This window comes from Saimiri boliviensis, chromosome X (assembly GCF_048565385.1).
Source record: "Saimiri boliviensis isolate mSaiBol1 chromosome X, mSaiBol1.pri, whole genome shotgun sequence".
Taxonomy (NCBI): Eukaryota; Metazoa; Chordata; class Mammalia; order Primates; family Cebidae; genus Saimiri; species Saimiri boliviensis.
In genome coordinates, this window is record NC_133470.1 from 61,005,802 (window position 1) to 61,026,956 (window position 21,155).

Below are 21,155 nucleotides of genomic sequence, written 5' to 3' on the forward strand. Positions count from 1 at the left end.
TTGGAGGAGGAGGGGTGCATGCTCAGCAGAGGGGAGAAGGGAAGGAACTGGGGCTCATGAAGGAGGAGCTTTCTGCCCTCACAGCTATGCTGAGGCAGCCTGGGCTGCCTTGGGAGGGAGTGGGACCGCATACTAGAGGTGTGCACGGAGGGGCAGGATGGCCACTTAACAGAGATCCTATGAAGGGAATTAATAATCGGATGGCTCTGGAAGAGAGGGTGGATGTGATCACATCCCAACCCTGATATTCTGGGATCCTAAAGGGTTAATAAAAGTGATGGAGGAATTGTGTGTGCGTGTGTGTGTGTGTGTGTGTGTGTGTGTTTAAGAAATAATGCACCTCTTACTTCCTATAAATTGACTTAACACAGATTCTGAGGCCTTGTCCCTTGGGTGGTAGAAAATTCCATCTCATTCGATCTTGGGACTTTATTTGCCTCCTGGACTCCTGCTAAAATACTGAATTTATTTTTGCAATACCAAGGCATGTAGGCAAGGAGAGGCAGGAAAGGGGTGCCTGTCACTGGTCTTCTGTGGACACAGGTTACTACCAAAAGACCAAGAGCCTTCTAATTGCAGTTCAAGTCAAATCTCCTGGCGGTAAGGCAGAGTCAAGTGTAGGGCCCTGTGCCGCACCAGGACCCCTCTCTAGCTTCTGTGAAGAAGACTAGCCACGTGGTCGTGGGGAAAGGGAGCTCTTGATACCACAGTGACATGCCCTTGAAAATGTCTGGAAGCTACTGCTTGTGGAGGTAGCTGACAGGACAGCCTAAGTCCATGCTGTGTCTCTGGAGCTTTAGTTGGCCATTTGCAGCAGACATATGCTCTAAAGGAGTTTATGAGCTAAAATAATTTGAAAGTAGAGTGACGGGACCAAAACTGAAGTCCCATGAGGACCACATGCTGTTTGGCATGAAAAAGAATCAGAGGAAAGTTGTCTTTGAGGGTCTTCAGGTCTTCAGGTCTTTGAGGGACTGTCGCAAGATGAATGGAGTAGATGGGGTCTGCGTGGGGCGTCGGGAGGCAGAGCTGGGGTCTGTAGACAAGGAGGAAGTTTCCAACAGGCTCTCCATGGGTGCAGTGGGCTGCCTAGAAAAGGAGCCAAGGGTCTTGGTAACTTCGGCAGGTTTCTTTTTTCACAGAGGTGCAGGGTGAGCCCTTGAGAAGGGCACGTGAGAGCAAGCTTTCTGCTTCCAAGGGAGAGAGAATGGGATGGAGGGGCCACCCTCACCTGGGATGAAGGCCTAACACCCCCCTGACCTCAGCCTCCACAACTTCTCCCCTGGTCTGGCCTCCCTCTTCTCTCTCCCTCCTATGGGGCTCCCTGCTTCCACTCTCCAGTCCATTCTCTACTCTGCAGCCTGAGCGAACCTTTAAAAAAGCTGCCCCAAATCCTCTGATGGCCTCCCATCGCCCACTGGTGAAAGCCCAGATTTATTTCTCTTCTCTATTGGCTCCTTTCTACTCTCTAAAAACAGAGCCGAGATAAGATCGTTTCTCACTCTAACACAGCTCTGACATTTCATAAATCTTTGTCCTAGACAACTGGAAAAGGCTATATTTAACCTTCCGTCTTATAGCTTTTAAGGGAAGGACTTGCTTCAGGCACTGCCTTCTAATACCACAGGACACCAGAGTCTTTTCTTTGTTCTCTGCCAGCAGAGCCACAACCTCAAGAGGCAGAGGCCACAGCTGGCCTCTCTCCCTCCAGTGGGACGCACAGGCTGCTTGGCCAGGCCTCTGTCTTAGAGCATCCACCTTCCCCTGTCTCTAGGTGAAGGAGGTCCCTGTCACACCCTGTGAAGTGTGACCCTTCAACTTTCTGATTTGCGTATACTTGAAAGACTCCTCATTAACCCCACAGCTGAGATAAGCGGGCCAGGTGAGCACAAGAATAAGTCAGACAGGGCCTGGAGATATGGACTTGGGAGTCTGGGCTAGGGGAGGGAGCCAAAGAGAAGAAAATGTATGGTCAAGGGTCTCGTTGTGCAGGGTGCAGAGCGAGGGTGGGGAGGGAAGCAATGCTAAGTAATGTACCAGGCCCTGTGCTAGGAGCTTTGCATTGATTGCCTCCCTGTTCCTGCCTCTCCTTGCCTATCTGCCTTGGTATTGCAAAAATAAATTCAGCATTTTAGCAGGAGTCCAGGAGGCAAACAAAGCCCCAAGATTGACTGAGATGCATTGGTCTTTGCATTGATTGTACTGGTTGTGTGATGCTCACAACAACCCTGTGAGGTGGGTACCATCCTTACCCACATTATACTGCAGTGAGGAGGCTTAATTTACTTAAGTGACTTATCTTGAGTCATACATAGTTAGGAAGTGACAAAATGGGAATTGAACCCAGACCTGTCAAACTCTAAAGCGTAGTTGCTTTGCCTGGTCTCAGGATGTCCCTGGCTGACCTGGCACTACCCTTTTGAGCAGCTCTGATGTGCTGGCCTCCTTCATTTCCTTGGGATTCTTTTGTAAACACTTGAGTTTCTGGTAAGTTCTTTCCACAATGCCCATCACCCAGGCCACAGGCCCACAGCCAACCTCAGCCAGGCTGAAGAGCCCAGCAGCGTGGAATATGATGGTTCTCCATGATCTCAGACCTCATGGGCTGCGTTCTCCCACACTCTGTACTCTTCAGCCTTGCAGATAACAGCTACTGGGATCAGTAGACTAAAACAATGAACTATACTATCACTTTTTTCCATGTTAACAGTTCCCTGGACTGCTAACACTAACCACATCTGTGGTCTTGGACAAATGTGTCCCTCCTATGGTCCCAGCTTCCCCAGAGTGGGAAGATACGACACTCTCTCAGGCCCTTCTTATTCGAAGAGTCTGGGATTCCCAGGGTCCCCCTCTCTCCAGCCCCACCCTTGCTGCTTCCCCCTTACAGTGCTGAGCCAAGCAATGGACACAGTGACAGAGTGGCAATAACGACCACATTCGTAGGCTACTTTATTGCTTACCAACCGCTTGCACAGTCTGCGCAGTGGTAGGGAGGAAACACCAAGGCAATTTCAATGGTACATAGTACAGCTTTAAAGAACATTGAATTACATGGTGGGAAAATGATTCTCTTTTCCTTCTCTTTCCAGCTTTCTGATTACATCAAGGAGAAGGTCTCAGTGTGGTGCTATTCTTCAACCTCTGTAATGCTTACTAATCTTGTTTCATAACAAAGCTAGAGCAGGCCTCAGGCTCAAAGACATGAACAGGCAACAATATCTACATAGAATTTGATTACTCTCTTCTGTTCTCATTGTATTTCTTTATACAGCCACTTTCTGTTTATGGCAAGTGATACTCCTTTTGATTTTGGTTATGGTTGCCATATAGAATTTCTTTCAATGTAGATTTGTTTAAGTAAAAAAAAAAAAAAAATCACTTAGAGAAATAGGTTAAGTGAACTGCAAATCGAACCAGTGGAGTGTAGATACTTCAAAACTTGTGGAAGTGGTACCCCAATGGCCAAAACTTGGGCAACATCTGAATGTGGCATTCATTCAGTAGATGTTTTCTGAGCACCAAGTTCCTACGGCCTAGAAGGCCCTGCACAATCTGTCTCTGCTCTTGTCCCAGACTTTATTGCCCCTTACTCCCCCTGCCCACATGCTCTGTTGTGCCTTCCAGCATGTTGTGTCCTTTTTCTGGAATGTCTTTCACATATCCTTGCCCATTCATTAAACCTTGGCTCATCTTTGAAGACTCAGTTTAAATGGCACTTCCTCCAGGAAGTCTTCCTTCAAATCCCCCATGTTAAGTTCAGCTTAGCACCAGGTTCATGTCTCTATTGCAACATCTTTCACATTCCCATAATCATTTGTTTACAGGCCTATATCCTCCACCCTTGGTTCCCAATGCATTTTATAAGAAAAGCTTGAGGAGAGGGCGGGAGAGAGAAGTATATAACTATGAGTGAGGCCTATGTCAGTGACTGGTCCTGGGGACTATCACAGCTCCTCCTGTCACTTGGAATTGAGGCTTTCCAGATGCTAAGCCAGAGTCTGCACAGGCCGCAAACCCAGACTGGGGCCTGCAAGTCATGTGCAGGATGTTTATTGGGGTACTTCTGGTATCAGCATCTGGAGTCTAAGGGAAAGATGCAGGACTGGTTGAAGGGAGAAATTAGGCTGTGATACTGTCCTAATGACAGACTCAGCTGACACTTGGGGAGCTCTGGAACTGGGTTGGTCCTTTAGAGTTGTTCTGAGTCAGGGTGAGGGGCCCAGTCCTGACTCTGAGCCCTGACTCAGACGCAGGCTGCCCCCAGCAGGAAGCATAGCCTTGAGCAAAGCATCTCTGTCTGAGGAGGGAGCTGGGCACTTCCCAAAGAGGGCCAGCAGCCAGCAGCAGTCCCACAGCTGAGGGAATAAGACCTTCAGTCCTGAATGGGAATCTGGGCATGAGTCACAGTGTCTACCACAGAGGCCTGGTCAGAGCCTCTGGGGCTTCAGTGCTGGGGAGGCATTGAGGAGAGAATAGTGGTTTGGAGAGCAGAGTGTGGCTATCACGAGTTGGTGGCTTGGTAGGACCTAGTAAATGTTTGCTAAAAGACAGGATGGCTGGATATGATGTTCCAGTCACTGGGCTTACAGGCAAGGAGGATACAGAGGCAAACAAGTCACAGGGAACTTCTGGTATCACTGAGCCAACAGATACGTAAGGGACTATTCCCGAACAATGCGCTAAGTGCTACACTTGTGATGTATACCAAAGACCAGGTTTCCACAGCACTTCGTTCATGTTTTTCTTGGAGACCTTCTGTTATGACCTTCCAACAACCCTCTAAGGCACAAATTATTGTCCTCACCCTACACATGTGAAAATAGAGATCCAGGGATTTACTTTAGTCCTCACTGCAGGTCAGACCCCCCAAGGCTGGGATGACCCCCAGCACAGCCTGCCTTTATAGCCCAGAGCCTCTCCCCTGCACCACCCAGCCCCTCTCAAAGACACATGCAGTTCTTTGCTTATTATATATATTTGATCTTGACGTAGCCCTGCAAGATAGCAAAATAAAGGTGTCAGAAGAAAGTAGATTTTTACCTTTATTTTCTTAACCTGCTTGGTATGCTTTCAGAAATAGATATATTCAAATCATATTTATAACCATGACATTCTTTTTTATTCTGGTTTTCTTTTTCATTCTGTTTTTCTTTTTCCCGCACCTTCTTAACCACCTGTGAAATTCATCCATTGCAGTTTTCTGCTTTTCCTTGTCTTGTCTCAAAAGTGAGAAAACTGAGATCAAAATCCAGGTAGTTCCTTTTGAGCTGTGAGAGGGAAAATATAGGTATTTTAAAATGTCAGCCTTATTCAAAAAAGCAAAACTTTCTTGGTTTGAAACAGTAAGACTGTATGGGAACAAGAACATCTCTGATTTTCTGTATGATCACTGCTTTAGGAGAGATTCCTTTTTTTGTGGGGGGTATAGATTGAAGAAAAGACCACAAAGAGGCAACTAGAAATCCCTTTGAGGAGCTGGGTACCGGCAGGGCAGCTGCTCCCTACTCCCTCCTTGCCACCCATGGGCTGCACCCTCTCCCCTATCTTTGTGCCCACCCTCTTCCTCAAACTCCAGGCCAAGTCCTTTTTTTTTCTTCTCTCCCTGCCTAAAAGATTCTTCAGGGCCTCCTTCCCTGTCAGATGCCAGTGAAGGCAAATTTTGAGGCTGAACAAAAAGAATTCTAGCATCTCTCCCAGTGGGCTTCCTTGTGGTCTGCCTGGTCCCAGAGTTCACCTAAAGCAAAGTTTTTCTCTAGAGCTTTCCTAGCAGAAGTTATCACACTGTAGAGACCCAACAGTTGTTTTATGTTCTAGGGGAGAAAGATGTTCCATCTTCGTATGTTCCCAGCAATCAGAAAGATACACATGTCCTGTGGCCCTCACATGACTTCATTTCCCATCACTAGCACAGAACCCTAATTAAAAATTTCATTTTTCTTTGGATCTACCAAATTCCTTGCTGGCTTCGTTGGTTAAACAAGGGGGCCCTTATTTCTCATATTTTCTTATAGGGAGATGCAGTAAGTAATGGGGGGTCACGGGAGTGAGCTTTCTGCTTTAAAGATTAGCAGGGTAGGCTGGGCACAGTGGCTTATGCCTATAATCCCAGCACTTTGGGATGCTGAGGCAGGAGGATCACTTGAGGTCAGGAGTTTGCAACCAGCCTGGCCAACATATTGAAACCCGTTTCTACTAACACTACAAAAATTAGCCCGTGGCAGGCACCTGTAATCCCAGCTACTCTGGAGGCCAAGGCAGGAGATTAGTGGTGGCAGGCACCTGTAATTAGTGGTAGCAGGCACCTGTAATCCCAGCTACTTGGGAGGCTGAGGCAGGATAATCACTTGAACCTAGGAGGCAGAGGTTGCAGTGAGCCAAGATCATGCCACTGCATTCTAGCCTAAGTGACAGAGTGAAACTTCATCTCAAAAAAATAAAAAATAAAAAAGAATTAGCAAGGTAAATAAACCACCCTTATCAAGATGTAAATTTCAAAGGGGTAAAAAAAATGTTTTTTTTTTTTACATTTGAATGAGAGTCATTCAAATGTATAGTGATCATATAAGTGAATCATACAATATTTGTTCTTTTGTGTTTGGCTTCTTTTGGTTAGCATAATGTCTTCCAGACTTAACTATATCATACCATGTGTCAGAACTGCATTCCTTTTTTTACATTCTACTTTATGGATATCTCATTTTATTTCTCTATTCATCTGCTGATGGACATTTAGAGGCTTAGCTCTTCACACCTTCCCCACCTCCCCACTGCTGAACACTGCCACTTCTACCCTCTCCCCTGCCAGAATATTGACTCTTCCACTCCTGCACCATAACTGTCTTCCTAGCTGGCTTGGGGGATGGGAGAGGTCTGCCCAGGGTACAGAACGAGGTTGGAAAGGTTGAGAGTCATGATGCTCGCATGCTACAATATAGTTAAGTCTGGAAGACATTATGCTAACCGAAAGAAGCCAAACACTAACAAATACTGTATGATTCCACTTACATGAAACATGCAGACCAGGCCAATTCATAGAGGCAGAAAGTAGACTAGAAGTTACCAGGGCCTAGGAGAAGAGAGGAATGGGAAATTACTGCTTATCAGATACAGTGTGTCTGTTTGGGGTGATGAAAAATTTTGGAAATCGATAGTGATGATGGTTGTACAACATTGTTAATACATTTCATGCCATTGAATTGCACACTTAAAAGGGCAAATTTTATCTTATATATATTTTACTGCAACAAAAAATAGTTTTAAAAAGATGTGAGAGACTTCACAAGAATGCTGGAATAAGATTTAAAATTTAGGGCCAGGCTCAGTGGCTCATGCCTGTAATCCTAGCACTTTGGGAGGCCAACGTGGGCAGATCACAAGGTCAGGAGTTTGAGACCAGCCTGGCCAACATGATGAAACCCCATCTCTACTAAAAATACAAAAACATAGCCGGGCATGGTGGCATGCACCTGTAATCCTGGCTTCTCGGGAGGCTGACGCAGGAGAATTACTTGAACTCAGCAGGTGGAGGTTACAGTGAGCCGAGATGAAGCCATTGCACTCCAGCCTGGGTGACAGAGCAAGACTCTGTCTCGAGAAAAAAAAAAAAGTTGGATACAAAACGGGTTAGTTCTACAAGGTAGTATAACTGTAACTTTTGTGGCTGCCTTTTCTACCGGACAGAATTAATTTTCATTTCTACCACACAAAAATCATTTGCAACTTATCAGTCTTCTACAAGTTAACTTTTAACTTTACAGAGCCTGGGACTTAATCAATAGGGAATCATAAGTCAGACAGCTGCATGGACGGTGCTCTCACATGCTCCTGAAAGAATATCAGTGATATTTTTTGCCTTGTTGTCAAGCTCTGGATAATTTTTCTTAACACCTTAAATAATACATGACAAAGCACAACTCCCACGTGGGTCTTTGTGAAATGGCCATGACTTTGGTTTCAAGGCCTGACTCTTCTGGGCATTTGCACCTTGGTGACATTTTCTGGGACCTCTTATCAGGCCTACTTCAGTCCATACTACACATCACCACCAGACTAACCAGGCTACAGTAAGCTGTGATCGCACCACTGCACTCCAGTCTGGGTAACAGGGAGACCTTGTCTCAAAAAATAATAATAAAAAAAAGAAAGGAAAAAGTTCGTCTGGGTACCACCTCAAATCACCTTCATTCCATACTTGATTGTGTTCTAATTCATTGGTCCGTTGGCCTCACGTGAAGATGGCCTTTGTCTCCCTCCAGCATGCAGCCCTGACCTAAACACTTGGCAAGTCCTCATTACCTACCCTTTGGTTGGCTGATTTGTCCTGTCCTCTTTGTAAGCTTGTCATCAGAAAGCAATGACTTTCCCTTTGCCCCTTTAGTGTGCACAGTCATTGAAAACACACTTCCTGCCCTCCAGGGACTTATATTCTGACTGGGGGAACAAAAGTAAGTATTCTAGACTAGTCAGGAGGATCTAGGTTCCTAGGATCACTTTCTACTTGTGTCACCTTGAACAAGAAGCCTCCCTACCCCTCCGTTTCCTCATCAATGAAATGAGAATACTAATGTCAATACTTGCCTTGCCTGCCTAGTGAAATGGACAGGATGATTTGTTAAAAAAAAAAAAAAAAAAGTAATAGTTGTGGAAGTGCTTCATAAACAAGAGTGACATTCACATTTTAGTTAAATGATTCTGTGGAAGTTAACTAACAATACAAGATAACCCAATAAAGAATGTCAGAAGGCAGTTTCTCGAGCTCAGAATAAGTCCTTGGGGTACTCACTCACTAACGGGCAAGAGGATTCCAGAGGCCTTGCAGGAGGTAACTGGGTCGTATAGCGTGAGTGAAAGGAAGTTTAATAAACTAGAAGTGGGGTGGGGAGGAGGGTAGGGTGGGGAGGAGACAGTATCTAGGTGCACGGATCACGAAGGAAGCAAACTGAATAAGTGAAGAAAGATGAACACCTGCTTGGGGCTGGTGAGGCATCCGAGTGGCCTTTCCAGAGGAAAGTGTGAAGGGGCAGTGGGAGAAAAGGCAAGATGCACCCAGAGCACCGAGACCCCAGTGCCAGGCTCGGGAGCTGGGCCTGTCTGCTCTAAGAAGCCACTGGGGGATCTGGGATGGAGTGTGGAAGGAAACCAAGTTTTAGAATGCAGATCCCTCTAAGAGTGGGGGTTGTTTTCCTGCCTGTAATTTATCATTTCTGTGTTTTATTGCAAAATAAAATACAGACTCATTGTACAAGAAAATCTAAAGCGAATCAACAAGTATTTAGAGTAAAAGTTAAAAGTCCACCTTTAATTCCATTTATGCCCCTCACTTGACCAATTCTAGTCTTTTTCAAAGACTATGAACCATTAACAGTGGGGGGTATATCATCCCAGACCTTTTCGTTTTCCTATGAATATGCCTGCATGTGTGTGTGTATTCATATCTTGTTTTTTTTTTTTTTTTTTTGGACTTGCTGTCACCCAGGCTGGAGTGCAGTGGTGCAATCATAGCTCACTGCAGCAGCCATGAATTCCCAGGCTCCAGTGATCCTCCCATATCAGCCTCCCAAGTAGCTCCAAGTAGCTGGGACCACAGGCACATGCCACCATACCCAGCTAATTGTTTGTATTTTTTCATAGAGACAGGGTCTAATCATGTTGCCCAGGCTGCTGTCAAACTCCTGAGCTCAAGCGATCCTCCTGCCTCAGCCTCCCAAAGTGCTGGGATTACTGGTGTGAGCCACTGTTCCCGGCCATATCTTTTTGCATAAATAAAATTCTTTATGTATTTTACACAGAGCCTTGATTTTTGTAAACTTAGTATGTCTATGGACATCTTTCTATGGCAGAATATATCTTCTTTTCAATAGCTGTATGTATAGTATTCCTTAGTAAGAATATGCCACAATTTATTTAACCAGTCCCCTATTGATGAGGACTTCTGCAATTAGTTTTGCTTTTGCTTATTACTTTTACATTTTTAAAGTAATACATGTTTGTGGAAAGAAATTCAACAGTGTAAAAGACTATTTAGTGAAAAAAAGTAATTCTCCTACCTACCCCTAGCCCCCTAGCCCCACTTTAACAGCTTCCCTCTCAAGAAGGGAACATAGATACCAGTTTCTGGTGTCACTCCCAAGATGACCTGTGCATGTACAAGTGTGTGTGTGTGTGTGTGTGTGTGTGTGTGTGTGTGTGTGTGTATGGAGAGGGGGCGGGGAAGAAAGAGAGAGAAAGATTTTTAATATAACTAATAACATACTATACACAACATTCTGCACCTTGCTTTTTTCACCTGACACTGTATCTTGGAGAACATTCCATATCAGTACATATCTTAGCTACATAATTCTTCTTAATGGCTGCAGAGAATTCCATTATATGGCTGAACCACAATTTATATCCTCTCTCCCCATCACAGCATGTGATAAGCCTTTTAAATGTGTGCTTGGAGAACAGGATGAGAACCTGAGGTGGTGGGGGTGGAAGTGTGTTCAGAGAAGGCAGAGATTTTCCATTGTTCCCCATAAGTATGGTTGAGGCGCTCACAATAGCCCAGCGATGGGTGTAGCCCACAAGTGTCATGTCCCCAAGACTTTAGGTATGTAGCAGCACCCCTGCATACCCATGATCCACAAACCCACGTGGTGCAAGTCCTTGAGTGCCAAAAGAGATTCTTTGATCCTTGCCACCCTCTTTCAGCTTCATGCAGAATCGTTTCTGGATCACAAACCAGGACCGGGAAGCCTGGATTGGATGCCAGTCTGCTGGCAAGGGCTGTAGGTTAGATGACCTGTTTCAGGGTGGGAGAACAAAGGTGTGCTTCCGTTTCCTTGAGTGGTGGGGCGTGAATGTAAGGGTTGATGTATAAGTGAAGCCCTCCTTGGCAGCCACTGCTCTTCACAACTATGCCTCAGGAGTGTTGGACAAGACTGCTCCCCATGACTTTGTTTCCCCATTCCCCATGGCTCTGCTACTGCTGTCTCTCTGGGCATCTCCTGGCTTCTGGGCCACCTCACTGCCTGTGCTCCTCTGTATGTATCTGTCACATATGCATTCCCCAAGAGAGGGCTCTTAATGGGTCAATTGGTCGTTCCACCTTCTGAAACATTCTTATCAGTCTGAGTCCTCAGTACAGAGCACCTCATAGGCCACTGGACACCCTCAGACTCAAATGAAAGATGGCTACCCTTGACTCAGGCCCAGGCTCTCTGGCCTGTCCATTTGTGACCTAAAGAACAGTGCCTGGCACAGAGTAGCCACTCAACAAAATATTTACTGAATGAGTAGTGATCCAAAATTGAGGAATTCCTTCTGTCAACTCTGTTTAGAAGAATGCTGTGAGTGAGGGAGGCATGCAGAACACTGTAAGATTCGTCTTTGATATATTAGGCTTAAGGCCAAATTCATCAAATTCATTAGCTGAGTTAATACTTTTGTCTCCAAAGTGCAGTATTAAGAAGAACACAGGCTTTGTAACAAGACAGATCTGGGTTCAAATCCTAACAATCACTAACTATGGTGACCTTGGGCAAGTTTCTTGACCTCTCCATTTCCTTACCAATAAAATAGAGCTTATAGTATCTCCCTTGCAATGTTGTTTTGAAAACTAGTCCAGACAAAGAATGCAAAGTACCCAGCTCAGTGCCTAATGCATAAAGACATTCAAGAAGTATTATCTGTTTAGATTATTGATTTCATTTTTCAAGTTAAACTTCCTGACCTTTGTCTGCTGAACTCCTAGTAAATACAAGTGCGCTTATGTATCTAGAGATAAGTTTGGGCTTCTCAAGTCAACACACAGCCAGGTACCACAAATACATCTACTTCTTGAAGTTCACAGCTAAAGGAAAAAGCCTTTTATTTCTCTTGGTCAATTAGCTTTGAGACAAGGCAAGCCATCTCATCAATTTGCTAATATTGCTTTCAAATATTTATAAAGTCCGTCTCCTTAAGATAGTTCTACAACCTTAGTTCTAATCTATTCTCTGGACTATTTCCCCAGGTATATTGGAATTTATTGCCAGGAAAGGTGGCTTCTTTGCAGATGTAGGACCTTGGCCAGGTCCCCACATAGCAGTAATCAGGTTATCTCCATCCAATACATAAGCAGTTACCAGTCACTTCCCGAATACCTGGCCTTGTGCTATGAGCAACATTATTTCTTCAGTCCAGGAGTCAAGGAGGTGGGTGAGAAAGGGCCTGCTTCCTTCCAAAGTTGAAGATATTCCATAGGGTGGGTGACCCACAGGTTATTTGTCTGCTTCACCTTCCATTGATGGATGTTGAGGATGTTTCCATTTTCACCTTATTACTAGCAATGGAACAATGAACATTCTTGGACTTATATCTATGTGCATGTGTGTCAGTTTTCCCGTAGCATAACTTTATTTAATTAATTAATTTTTTTTTTCTTTTTTGAGACCTAGTCTCATTCTTTTGCCCAGGCTGCAGTGCAGTGGCATGATCTTGGCTCACTGCAGCCTCTGCCTTCTGGGTCCAAGCGATTGTCTTGCCTCAACCACCTGAGTAGCTGAGGCTACAGGCGTGCTCCACCATGCTGGGCTAATTTTTGCATTTTTAGTAGAGATGGGGTTTCACCATGTTGTCCAGGCTGGTCTTGAACTCCTGACCTCAGGTGATTTTCCTGCCTTGGCCTCCCAAAATGCTGGGATTACTGATGTGAGCCACCATGCCTGGCCCTAGTATAGCTTTATGAAAGTGCAGTTACTGCATCCAACAGTGTATAAATAGTCACTTTAAATAAGTACCAGAATATTACCCTCAAAAAGGCTTAAGAAGTTACACTCCCACCCTTTACCTCAGTTATTGCACTTCTAGGTCTACACCCTAGAGAAACTCTGAGACAGGGGAACGATGGCATATATGTCATGAATGTCGAGGATAGCAAAGAATGATATGCACAATTTGGTGCAATTTGTACAGTTTAAGAACACGCAACCCCTACTGTGTATTGTTTATGATCACATATGTAACACATTTTAAAACATGCATGCAGATCAGAGATACCCAATTCAGGAGAATGCTACTTCTGTGGGGGAGGAGAATGTGGTTGGGGAGGTACACAGGGGGCTTCAGTTCAAGCCGTGACATTTTATTTCTTTTGGAAATAGGTTCTGGGGCAAATATAGGGAAATGGATTTAAATTTGTTCCTAATATTTTTCCATATGCTTGAAGAAGCTCCTCATCTAAAACAAAGCAAAACCAACCAAACAAACAAACAAAAACAAAGAAGACAAGAAAAAGGCGGGGCAGGTTCACAGCCCCTCCAGAGCCCACCCTATTGTTCAGGGGCACCTAGTACATCAGAGAGATAGATAACTTCCATAGGAAGAGACTTTCACCCCAATTCACTAAGAGCCTCTTCTCTGCCAGACATCAGTATAAATCCTTAGGATATATTGCTTGGGGAGCCTTATGATTCTCGACTTCCAGGCCCAAGAGAATGACAATCAAACTTTTGCAATTGTCACCCTAATACCCTAATTGTCAACTGCCTGCCTGTCTATCATGGAGCTCTAAGTATACTTGAACCACCTGTGAGGAGTACTTGGGGCGAATTTTAGATTCAACCCTGGATTTGGCAATGGCCTTTACCATGAACCCACCATTGCAACACAGGGTGCAGTAAAGCAACAGCATTGCAAAGCTCTTTCTGGAACCGGAATTTTTCCATAATGCCTTCTGCTAGCAGTGTTGCCTGATTAGCACACATAATGGGACCATCAGGCCTTATCAGCACCACTTGGTCTAAAACAGAAACCAGGAAGTGCTGTCTCTCAGTGCTTGGCCCCTGTTGCCATGGCCCCTGTTACCATGGTCCCCAAGCACTTTCTCTCAATCTCTTACAGCATCCATCAGCAAGCAGGGCCTAGAAGCTCTTTCAGGCAGACCAAGAAGAAAGCTGTTAATAGGAAAGATAAGAGCAAGTAAGGGAAGTAATTAAATGAACAAACAAACGTAGATGGAAAGAATTTGGGGTGAGGTCCAGAAAACAGCTTTTATTTCTGAAAGAATCTTCTTGAAATGTGATAGACAAAGGTGTCTGGGTCAGAATTCGCCAAGAAGTGCCCATTATGTAGCTGCCATGTGGTATAGGTACAGCAACTCTGTGCCCTGGATTTTTCAGAAAAGTCCTAGTTTCAAGTATTTTATTCTGTTTGTCAGACCAAGAATTCTGATTTGAGATTTAGAAAATAAGGTCACTGTAGTTAGAGTAGTAATCTAGGAAAGCCTGATTTAGAATCCATTGTCCCCCACTCACTGGTTGGCAGGGAATCCCCACAGGACTTGCCCCTAGGGCCCTGAAGGCCTGAGTAAAGTGGCCCCTTATACAGCCAGGAAATATCAAAGTGCCTGTGAACTCCTCCCGTAGCTCTCTGAGGGGTTTAGCCAGAAAGGCATGGTGTTTTGACCCCCATAGACCTGGATTTCAATATGTCCTGCATTAACTCTGCCAACCTAGGCGATGCTCTGAGCCTCAATTTCCTCATCTGCAAAATGAGAGCAATAACACAAGGTTATGACAGAGTTAGTTATTCTCAGCATCAAATGAAGTTTTTATTACCTTTAAAGCACTGTACAAATGTGCACTGCTAAAATTCATTCCTTCATTCAACAAATAACTGCCTACTACATGACAGGCATAAAGCCAGACCTGAGCATACAGTGGTGATCAAAACAGACAGGGTCCCTGCTGTCACAGAGCTTTCAGCCCAGAGGTGTAGACAGATATTAGCCAAAGATCTCCTTATCTGAGGTCCAAGCAGAGGGGAGATGCAGTAGGGCTGCTCTTTTAAAAAGCTGACTGTGGCTGCTGTGTAGAGCCAGAGGGCAGGAGAGGGGGCTGGGAAGCCACTTAGGAGACTTCTGCCTGCAATAGGGGCTTGGTCTTGGTGAGAAATGGCCAGATTCTGGATAGATTTGGGAAGCAGAATCAACAGAACTTGGTGACAGACTAACTTTTGGGAGTGAGGAAGAGGCAAAGAGATATTTTAGCTAACTGTGTCCCCAGGACTTGGGCCACTGGAGCCCACAAAGCCAATTCCAAGGCTGCTGAGGTATAATATATGGAGGGTCCGTTTTTCCTTATCTCCCCTCTGTAGAGCAGTATGATGTCAGTCCTTCAGTCCAGAAATCAGCCTGCTAGACTTGATCTGAAAAAAGCATTTAGTACTTAAAAATTTCCTTTCATGTAGAATAATATATCGCATTCTAGCTTTGTGTTGAATGCAGAATTCCTCTTAGAGGTAAATTGTTTGCTTCTAATTTTTAAATTGTTTTAAAATTGACAAATGTAATTATGTGTACACGTTCATGGGGTACATAGTAATGTTTTGATACAGATAATGTTTAGTGATCAGATCAGGGTAATTAGCATACCCATTATCTCAAACATTTATCATTTGTGATGGAAACATTCAGTATCCCTCTTCTAGCTATTTGAAACTATATATTATCATTTGGGTTTTAAAATTTTTTTCTTTTAGAGACTGGATCTCTCTGTGTGGCCCAGGCTGGTCTCAAACTACTGGGCTTATGTGGTCATCCTGCCTCAGCCTCCCGAGTAGCTAAGACAACAGGCACATGCCACCACACCTAGCAATGGTACATTATTGTTAACTATAGTCATCCTACAATGGCATAGAACACAAGAACCTTTTCTTCCTCCCTAGCTGTAATTTTGTATCATTTAACAAATCTCTTTCTAGCCCTCCAATTTTTGAATGGGATATTACTTTAAAAATAGCTGAGTTGCCATTAACTTAGGATGCCAAAAATGTTCTTCAGTCTAGGTGCTCTCCTCTGGGACCAATATATGTTCTTTGAATTGGATTCCTTTCAAATCTTGGGCCCAATAGTGTTTGTTCCAACAGGTTGGAAGAGAAGAGGGCCCAAAAGGGGAGAAGAAGATGGGAAGGGCCATAGACAAACTTGAGTTTCGTAACAGTTAACCACACTTAACCTCAGTTAACCATGCTTTACAGCTTCCAGGGGAATTTCACACATATCATTTGTTGCCATATTCTGCAAATTCAGGACCACGGCTGTCTCCTGACTCCCCATCCAGTGTTTTTGCTACTTATTGCACTGCCAGGTCCTTAACTTTTTGGGGAGAAGGGGGAGGGGAAAGTCTCTGTGATAAACAAAAAAGTTCCAATAGACATTCAAAGCCCTTCTTTATTCGAAAGAATTTATTCCATTTGCATTGAGAAGGAGCATAAAAGAAAATCTGGTATTTTCCCACACCACTTGTCCCCTACACACATCAACAGGGCTTTCATTTCTTAGTTCTTGCAGGCCTACCCTTCAGAAGCTATTATCTGCTTGACAGTCTGCTGAGACCTCTTATCTTTCTTCCTCTCAATTAAACTCTAAGGACTGAGGTTCCCATCTGCCCTGGAGTGAACACATCTCTTGTTATACCTGTTTTCCAGAACCTGGAAAGCTTTTTTACTTTCTCCAACCGCTATAGTTTTCTTTTCAAAACACTTAAACCTTCTTAGTGATTTTTAACTGCAGGTGTCAATTAAATTGGTTTCCCAAACGTGAACCAAACCTTTTCTCCAATTCCTCCTGCATTTACCCTGCCTCCTCCCACCCTGAACCAGGAAAGAAAAAATTAAGACACAATTTACTAAGTTATTGTCCTCTCTCTTGTATAGCCCTCTCTTAACATGAATGTGGCAAAATTGCTAGGAAGAAATGGTAGGATGTATTTCCATTAGGTAGGTCTCTTTTTCTGCAGTTGATAGAGCTGATGCAGCCATTTTTGGTTACGGTGTCTAATTGAGCAGTACCCAATATGGTGCCGTTCCTCAGGCTCTTCCTTGACAGAAAGACAGAGGTAGCCACTGAGCAAGGGGAGCCAACAGAAGTGGAATAGTTCCCCACTCATAGACCCTTGTGGATTTTGAAGGAGAGAGGAAAGAGAAGGTGAGGAAATAATAGGACAGAAAGGGAAGAATAAGAAAGCTGAGAGGGCTGCTTACAAGTGGAGGGATAGAAATAAAGCTATGAATAGAATAATAGAAACTCAGATTTTTAAATTTTTTATTTTTTTATTTTTATTTTAATAGTATTATGTTTTGTAACCCATTATATGTTATTTTTAAATGTATGGAAAAAAATTAATGGTTTTGTTATTGTAAAATGACACATTTGCTGTTAAAATTTCAAATAGTACTGAAGAGTTTCAAGTGAAACATACATGTCAAAACCATCAAGAGTAACAGTTACTTGTGTGTCCTTGCAAACTCGTTCCATGCATATATAAGCATCTGTGTGCGTTTGATGCACAAATGAGATCATGCAATACATGCTGGTCCATTCCTTGCCCATGTTTTTTCAATTTACTAATAACTCGGCAGTTTTCTCATTTCTACTCAAAGAGATCTCCATCGTTCTTCTTAATGGCTGCATATCATCCCCTTGTGGGAATGCATCGCGATGTGTGGAACCCATCCCTTGTTAATGGACATTTAGGTAAAATAAAAAGTCTAGCACCACACTATCCAGTAGAAATATAATGTGGGCCACAAATTCCAGCCACTTACAGAATTTTGAATTTCGTTGTAGTAGCTACATTCCCCTCACCAGCTGATTTGAAATGCCACCTTTATTATACCCTAAATGCTCATATATACATAAGTTTATTTTGGACTGTCTATTTTATTTCATTCATCTATTTGCCAATTTTGGTACCAGTATCCCCACTTCTAGTAGCCACATTGAAAAAGTAAAAAGAAAAAGGTGAAATTAATTTTGACAATATATTTTATATACTCCAATATATCAAAAAGTGTCTTACAATGTAATCAATATTAAGAATTATTAATGAGATAGTTTACATTCTTTGTTACATATTCAATCTTTGAAATCTGGTGTATGTTTTACACATCCAGCACATTTCAATTCAGACTGCCAGTTTTGAGAGCTTAAGAGCCACATGTGGCTTCTGGCTACTGTACTGGACAGTGGAGGTTGAGCAGGCAGAGGTTCCAAATGTCACCTGAGCTGTGTGTCTCTGTGTTGGTAGTAATGGATTAAAATGTCAGACATTGAGGACAAAAACCTCAGCTTCACCACTCGGGGCAACTCATGAAGCTTTCCAGGGCCTTGGTTTGTGGACTCCAATAAACTCATTGTATGCTGGTTGAGTGCAGACCAGAACAGCTGAGCCAAGTACAGTCAGGCCTTGCTTCACAATGGGGGTACACTGTGAGAGAAATGTGTCATTCGGTGATTTCCTCATTGTGCAAACATCGTAGAGTGTACTTATACAAACCTAGATAGTGTAGCTTGCTACACACCTTGCTTATGGCTCTGAGGCCACAAAGCCATACAGCATGTGACTTTGCTGAATATTACAGGCAATTGTAACACAATAGTACTGTTTATATATCTGAACATACCTAAACATAGAAAAGATAGAGCAAAAATATGGTATAATCTAATGGGGCCATCGTCATATATGTAGTCGTCATATATGCGGTCCATTAACCTAGGGGTCCCAACCCCTGGGCCACGGACCTATACCAGTCCATGACCTGTTAGGAACTGGGCCACACAGCAGGAGGTGAGTGGCAGGCAAGCAACCATTACTGACTGAGCTCCACCTCCTGTCAGATCAACAGCAGCATTAGATTTTCATAGAAGCACGAACCCGGGCTGGGCGCGGTGGCTCACGCCTGTAATCCCAGCACTTTGGGAGGCCGAGGCAGGTGGATCACGAGTTCAAGAGATCGAGACCATCCTGGTCAACATGGTGAAACCCCGTCTCTACTAAAAATACAAAAAATTAGCTGGGCATGGTGGCGCGTGCCTGTAATCCCAGCTACTCAGGAGGCTGAGGCAGGAGAATTGCCTGACCCCAGGAGGTGGAGGTTGCGGTGAGCCAAGATCGCACCATTGCACTCCAGCCTGGATAACAAGAGCGAAACTCCGTCTCAAAAAAAAAAAAAAAGAAGCACGAACCCTATTGCGAGCTGCACATGTGAGGGATCTCAGTTGTATGCTCCTTATAAGACTCTGACTAATGCCTGATGATCTGAGGTGAAACAGTTTCATCCTGAAACCATCCCCCACAACCAAATGAGTGGAAAATTTGTCTTCCACAAAGCCAATCCCTAGTGCCAAAATGGCTGGGGACTGCTGCGTTAACTTACATGTCATTATGCACATTGCTGTATAAATGCCCTGGCCTTTCCACAAGCTGTAGCCTGCTGGCCACAGAGATAATAGAAAGAGCCTGGGTGCTCAGGAGGTGATTATCTGAGGTCTGTCACAGGTTCCCCTTTCTTTGCCTCCAGAGATGCCTCTGTTCACAGCTTCTCATCACACTCAAAACCCAATGCCTGTTTCCCTTTTTTTCAAAAGCAGAGTGTGTGGCAATGGGGTTCTAAGGAAATCCCTACCACTGTGGTTGGGGAGGGTGTGGTGGGTGGAACCCACATTGTGACTTACTCAACCGTGAGATCTTAACTGTGTGGCTCCAGAGCCATTGTGCTTCTGAGCGGCAGTGGTGACAGCCATGGCGGCACAGCTTAGAGCCTGGAATGGTAAGCATGGGTGCAATTGCATCTTGCAAGGATACTCGCATTAGGCTTTGAATTCGAGGTTTGGTGCCTGGATGGGTGTCGGCAGAGTGGGAGGAGGCAGGTGGCTGGAGAGCATTGGGGACAGGTGGGGCAGCCAGCTTTGCCCTGGCCTGAGTCAGGCCAGGTTTGGGAAGCGTTTTGACTCCACAGCAGGCTTGGGGATTTGGCCCCTGGGTTGGCAGGAAGCTGAGAAATGTGATTATCTCCCACAGGACACATACTGTCTCTAGACAAAGGCGGCGGCCCCATGCCCACTGCCTGACTGAGTTCTAAACCAGCCCCCTCCCAGCCTTTTCTCCCCAAGCTGGCCAGCTACAAGACCCAACCCTATGGTGGAACCAAGGATTCAGAGCAGCTAGGCTGCAGGAGAAAGGAATTTCCTTCTGTGGCTGCCTGGGAGGGAGCTCTTTTTCATCGGCCCCACCCACCAGCTTCCCCATTGCCATGCCTGGAACACCAGAATTCCTTTTCCGTTCTTACTGCTGCCTCCTCCAGCTCTGCAGCCTAGAAACTCTCAGTGGTATCAGACTCTTGAAGCACCAGGCAACAGCCCAGCTTCTTTCTGTTTGATCTCACAAGCCGTGACCTCCCAAGAAATCATGCCTAGACTAGGAAGACAGAGTAGTGTCACAGGAAATCTAAGTCCCATGCACATGGTAATCTCACCCCAGCTTCCACTGCTCCAGCCCCCTCCTTGGGCTGGCCAAAGGGTAGAAGCCCTGCTGATTAAGCCTCTTCCCCGAATGTTGGCAGCCTATGCTCTGCACTAACTTGGCACCTAGTGCAGAGCCTGGCACATACATGGGAGCTACCCAGTGGCACTCTCTTGGATGAATAAATGTATAGATGAATTCACATGCTTTGGATATTGTCTTTGTTGTGCCTCCTCAGGGCTCCCAAATCCTTAAAACTAGAGCTTGTCACCTTATCACTGTAGAGTCTTCCACTCATAGGCATCTATGCACCTGCTGATCTCTCCAGCTAAGAAAAGGTGACAAGTAAAACCAGCCAGTGGATTCCTGAGGGTAGTCTAGGAGTCTTGAAGCCTAGCAGTGGTCTTACAGGCTGAATTATCCTACCTTGAGAACCAAGAGCATGAGACTTGCCATCAGACAGACTTAGTTCAAGTCTCAACCCTGCAGTTTCCGATCTATATAATCTTAGTCAAAAGTTACTTCACCGCTCTAAGATTTAGTACTCTACTCTCCAAAATGGGACTAAACATACCTACCCAGGATTATAGTGAGGAATAAATGAGAAAATATATTAGGTTTAACCCTATGAAACTGCCCAAAACATTTAAATGCCAGCAATTTAGTATGGTTCAACCTAATATATAAAGTGCTTTATAAAGTATAAAGTAGTATATATAAGTAGCCCTATATAAATATTTATTATCTGTAACAGATATAATTTGAAAGTCACAAAATGTTGTTTTGCAGTATTAGTGACTGATTCCTTTCATCAGAATACAGGTCAAACTAACAGAAGAAGCCACTTCTCTAACAATCATGGGCTGCAGGCATATCCTGGAGCATTTT

The 21,155-nt window shown here is 44.3% G+C and overlaps 1 protein-coding gene across 10 annotated transcripts in view; it reads left to right on the forward strand.

Moving 5' to 3' along the window:
• NHSL2 (NHS like 2) overlaps positions 1-21,155 on the forward strand; it is a 248,776-nt gene that overhangs the window by 179,529 nt on the left and 48,092 nt on the right. The window contains exon 1 of one of the 10 annotated variants that reach the window (XM_074391390.1): positions 15-19,575. The exons of 8 other annotated variants lie outside the window; for them this stretch is intronic. In XM_074391390.1, the coding sequence (XP_074247491.1) occupies positions 19,548-19,575 (28 nt within the window). In that variant the 5' untranslated portion in view covers positions 15-19,547. Of the gene's footprint in view, positions 1-14; positions 19,576-21,155 lie in introns of those variants that run through there. One more of the 10 variants, XM_074391397.1, reaches the window with a different exon arrangement.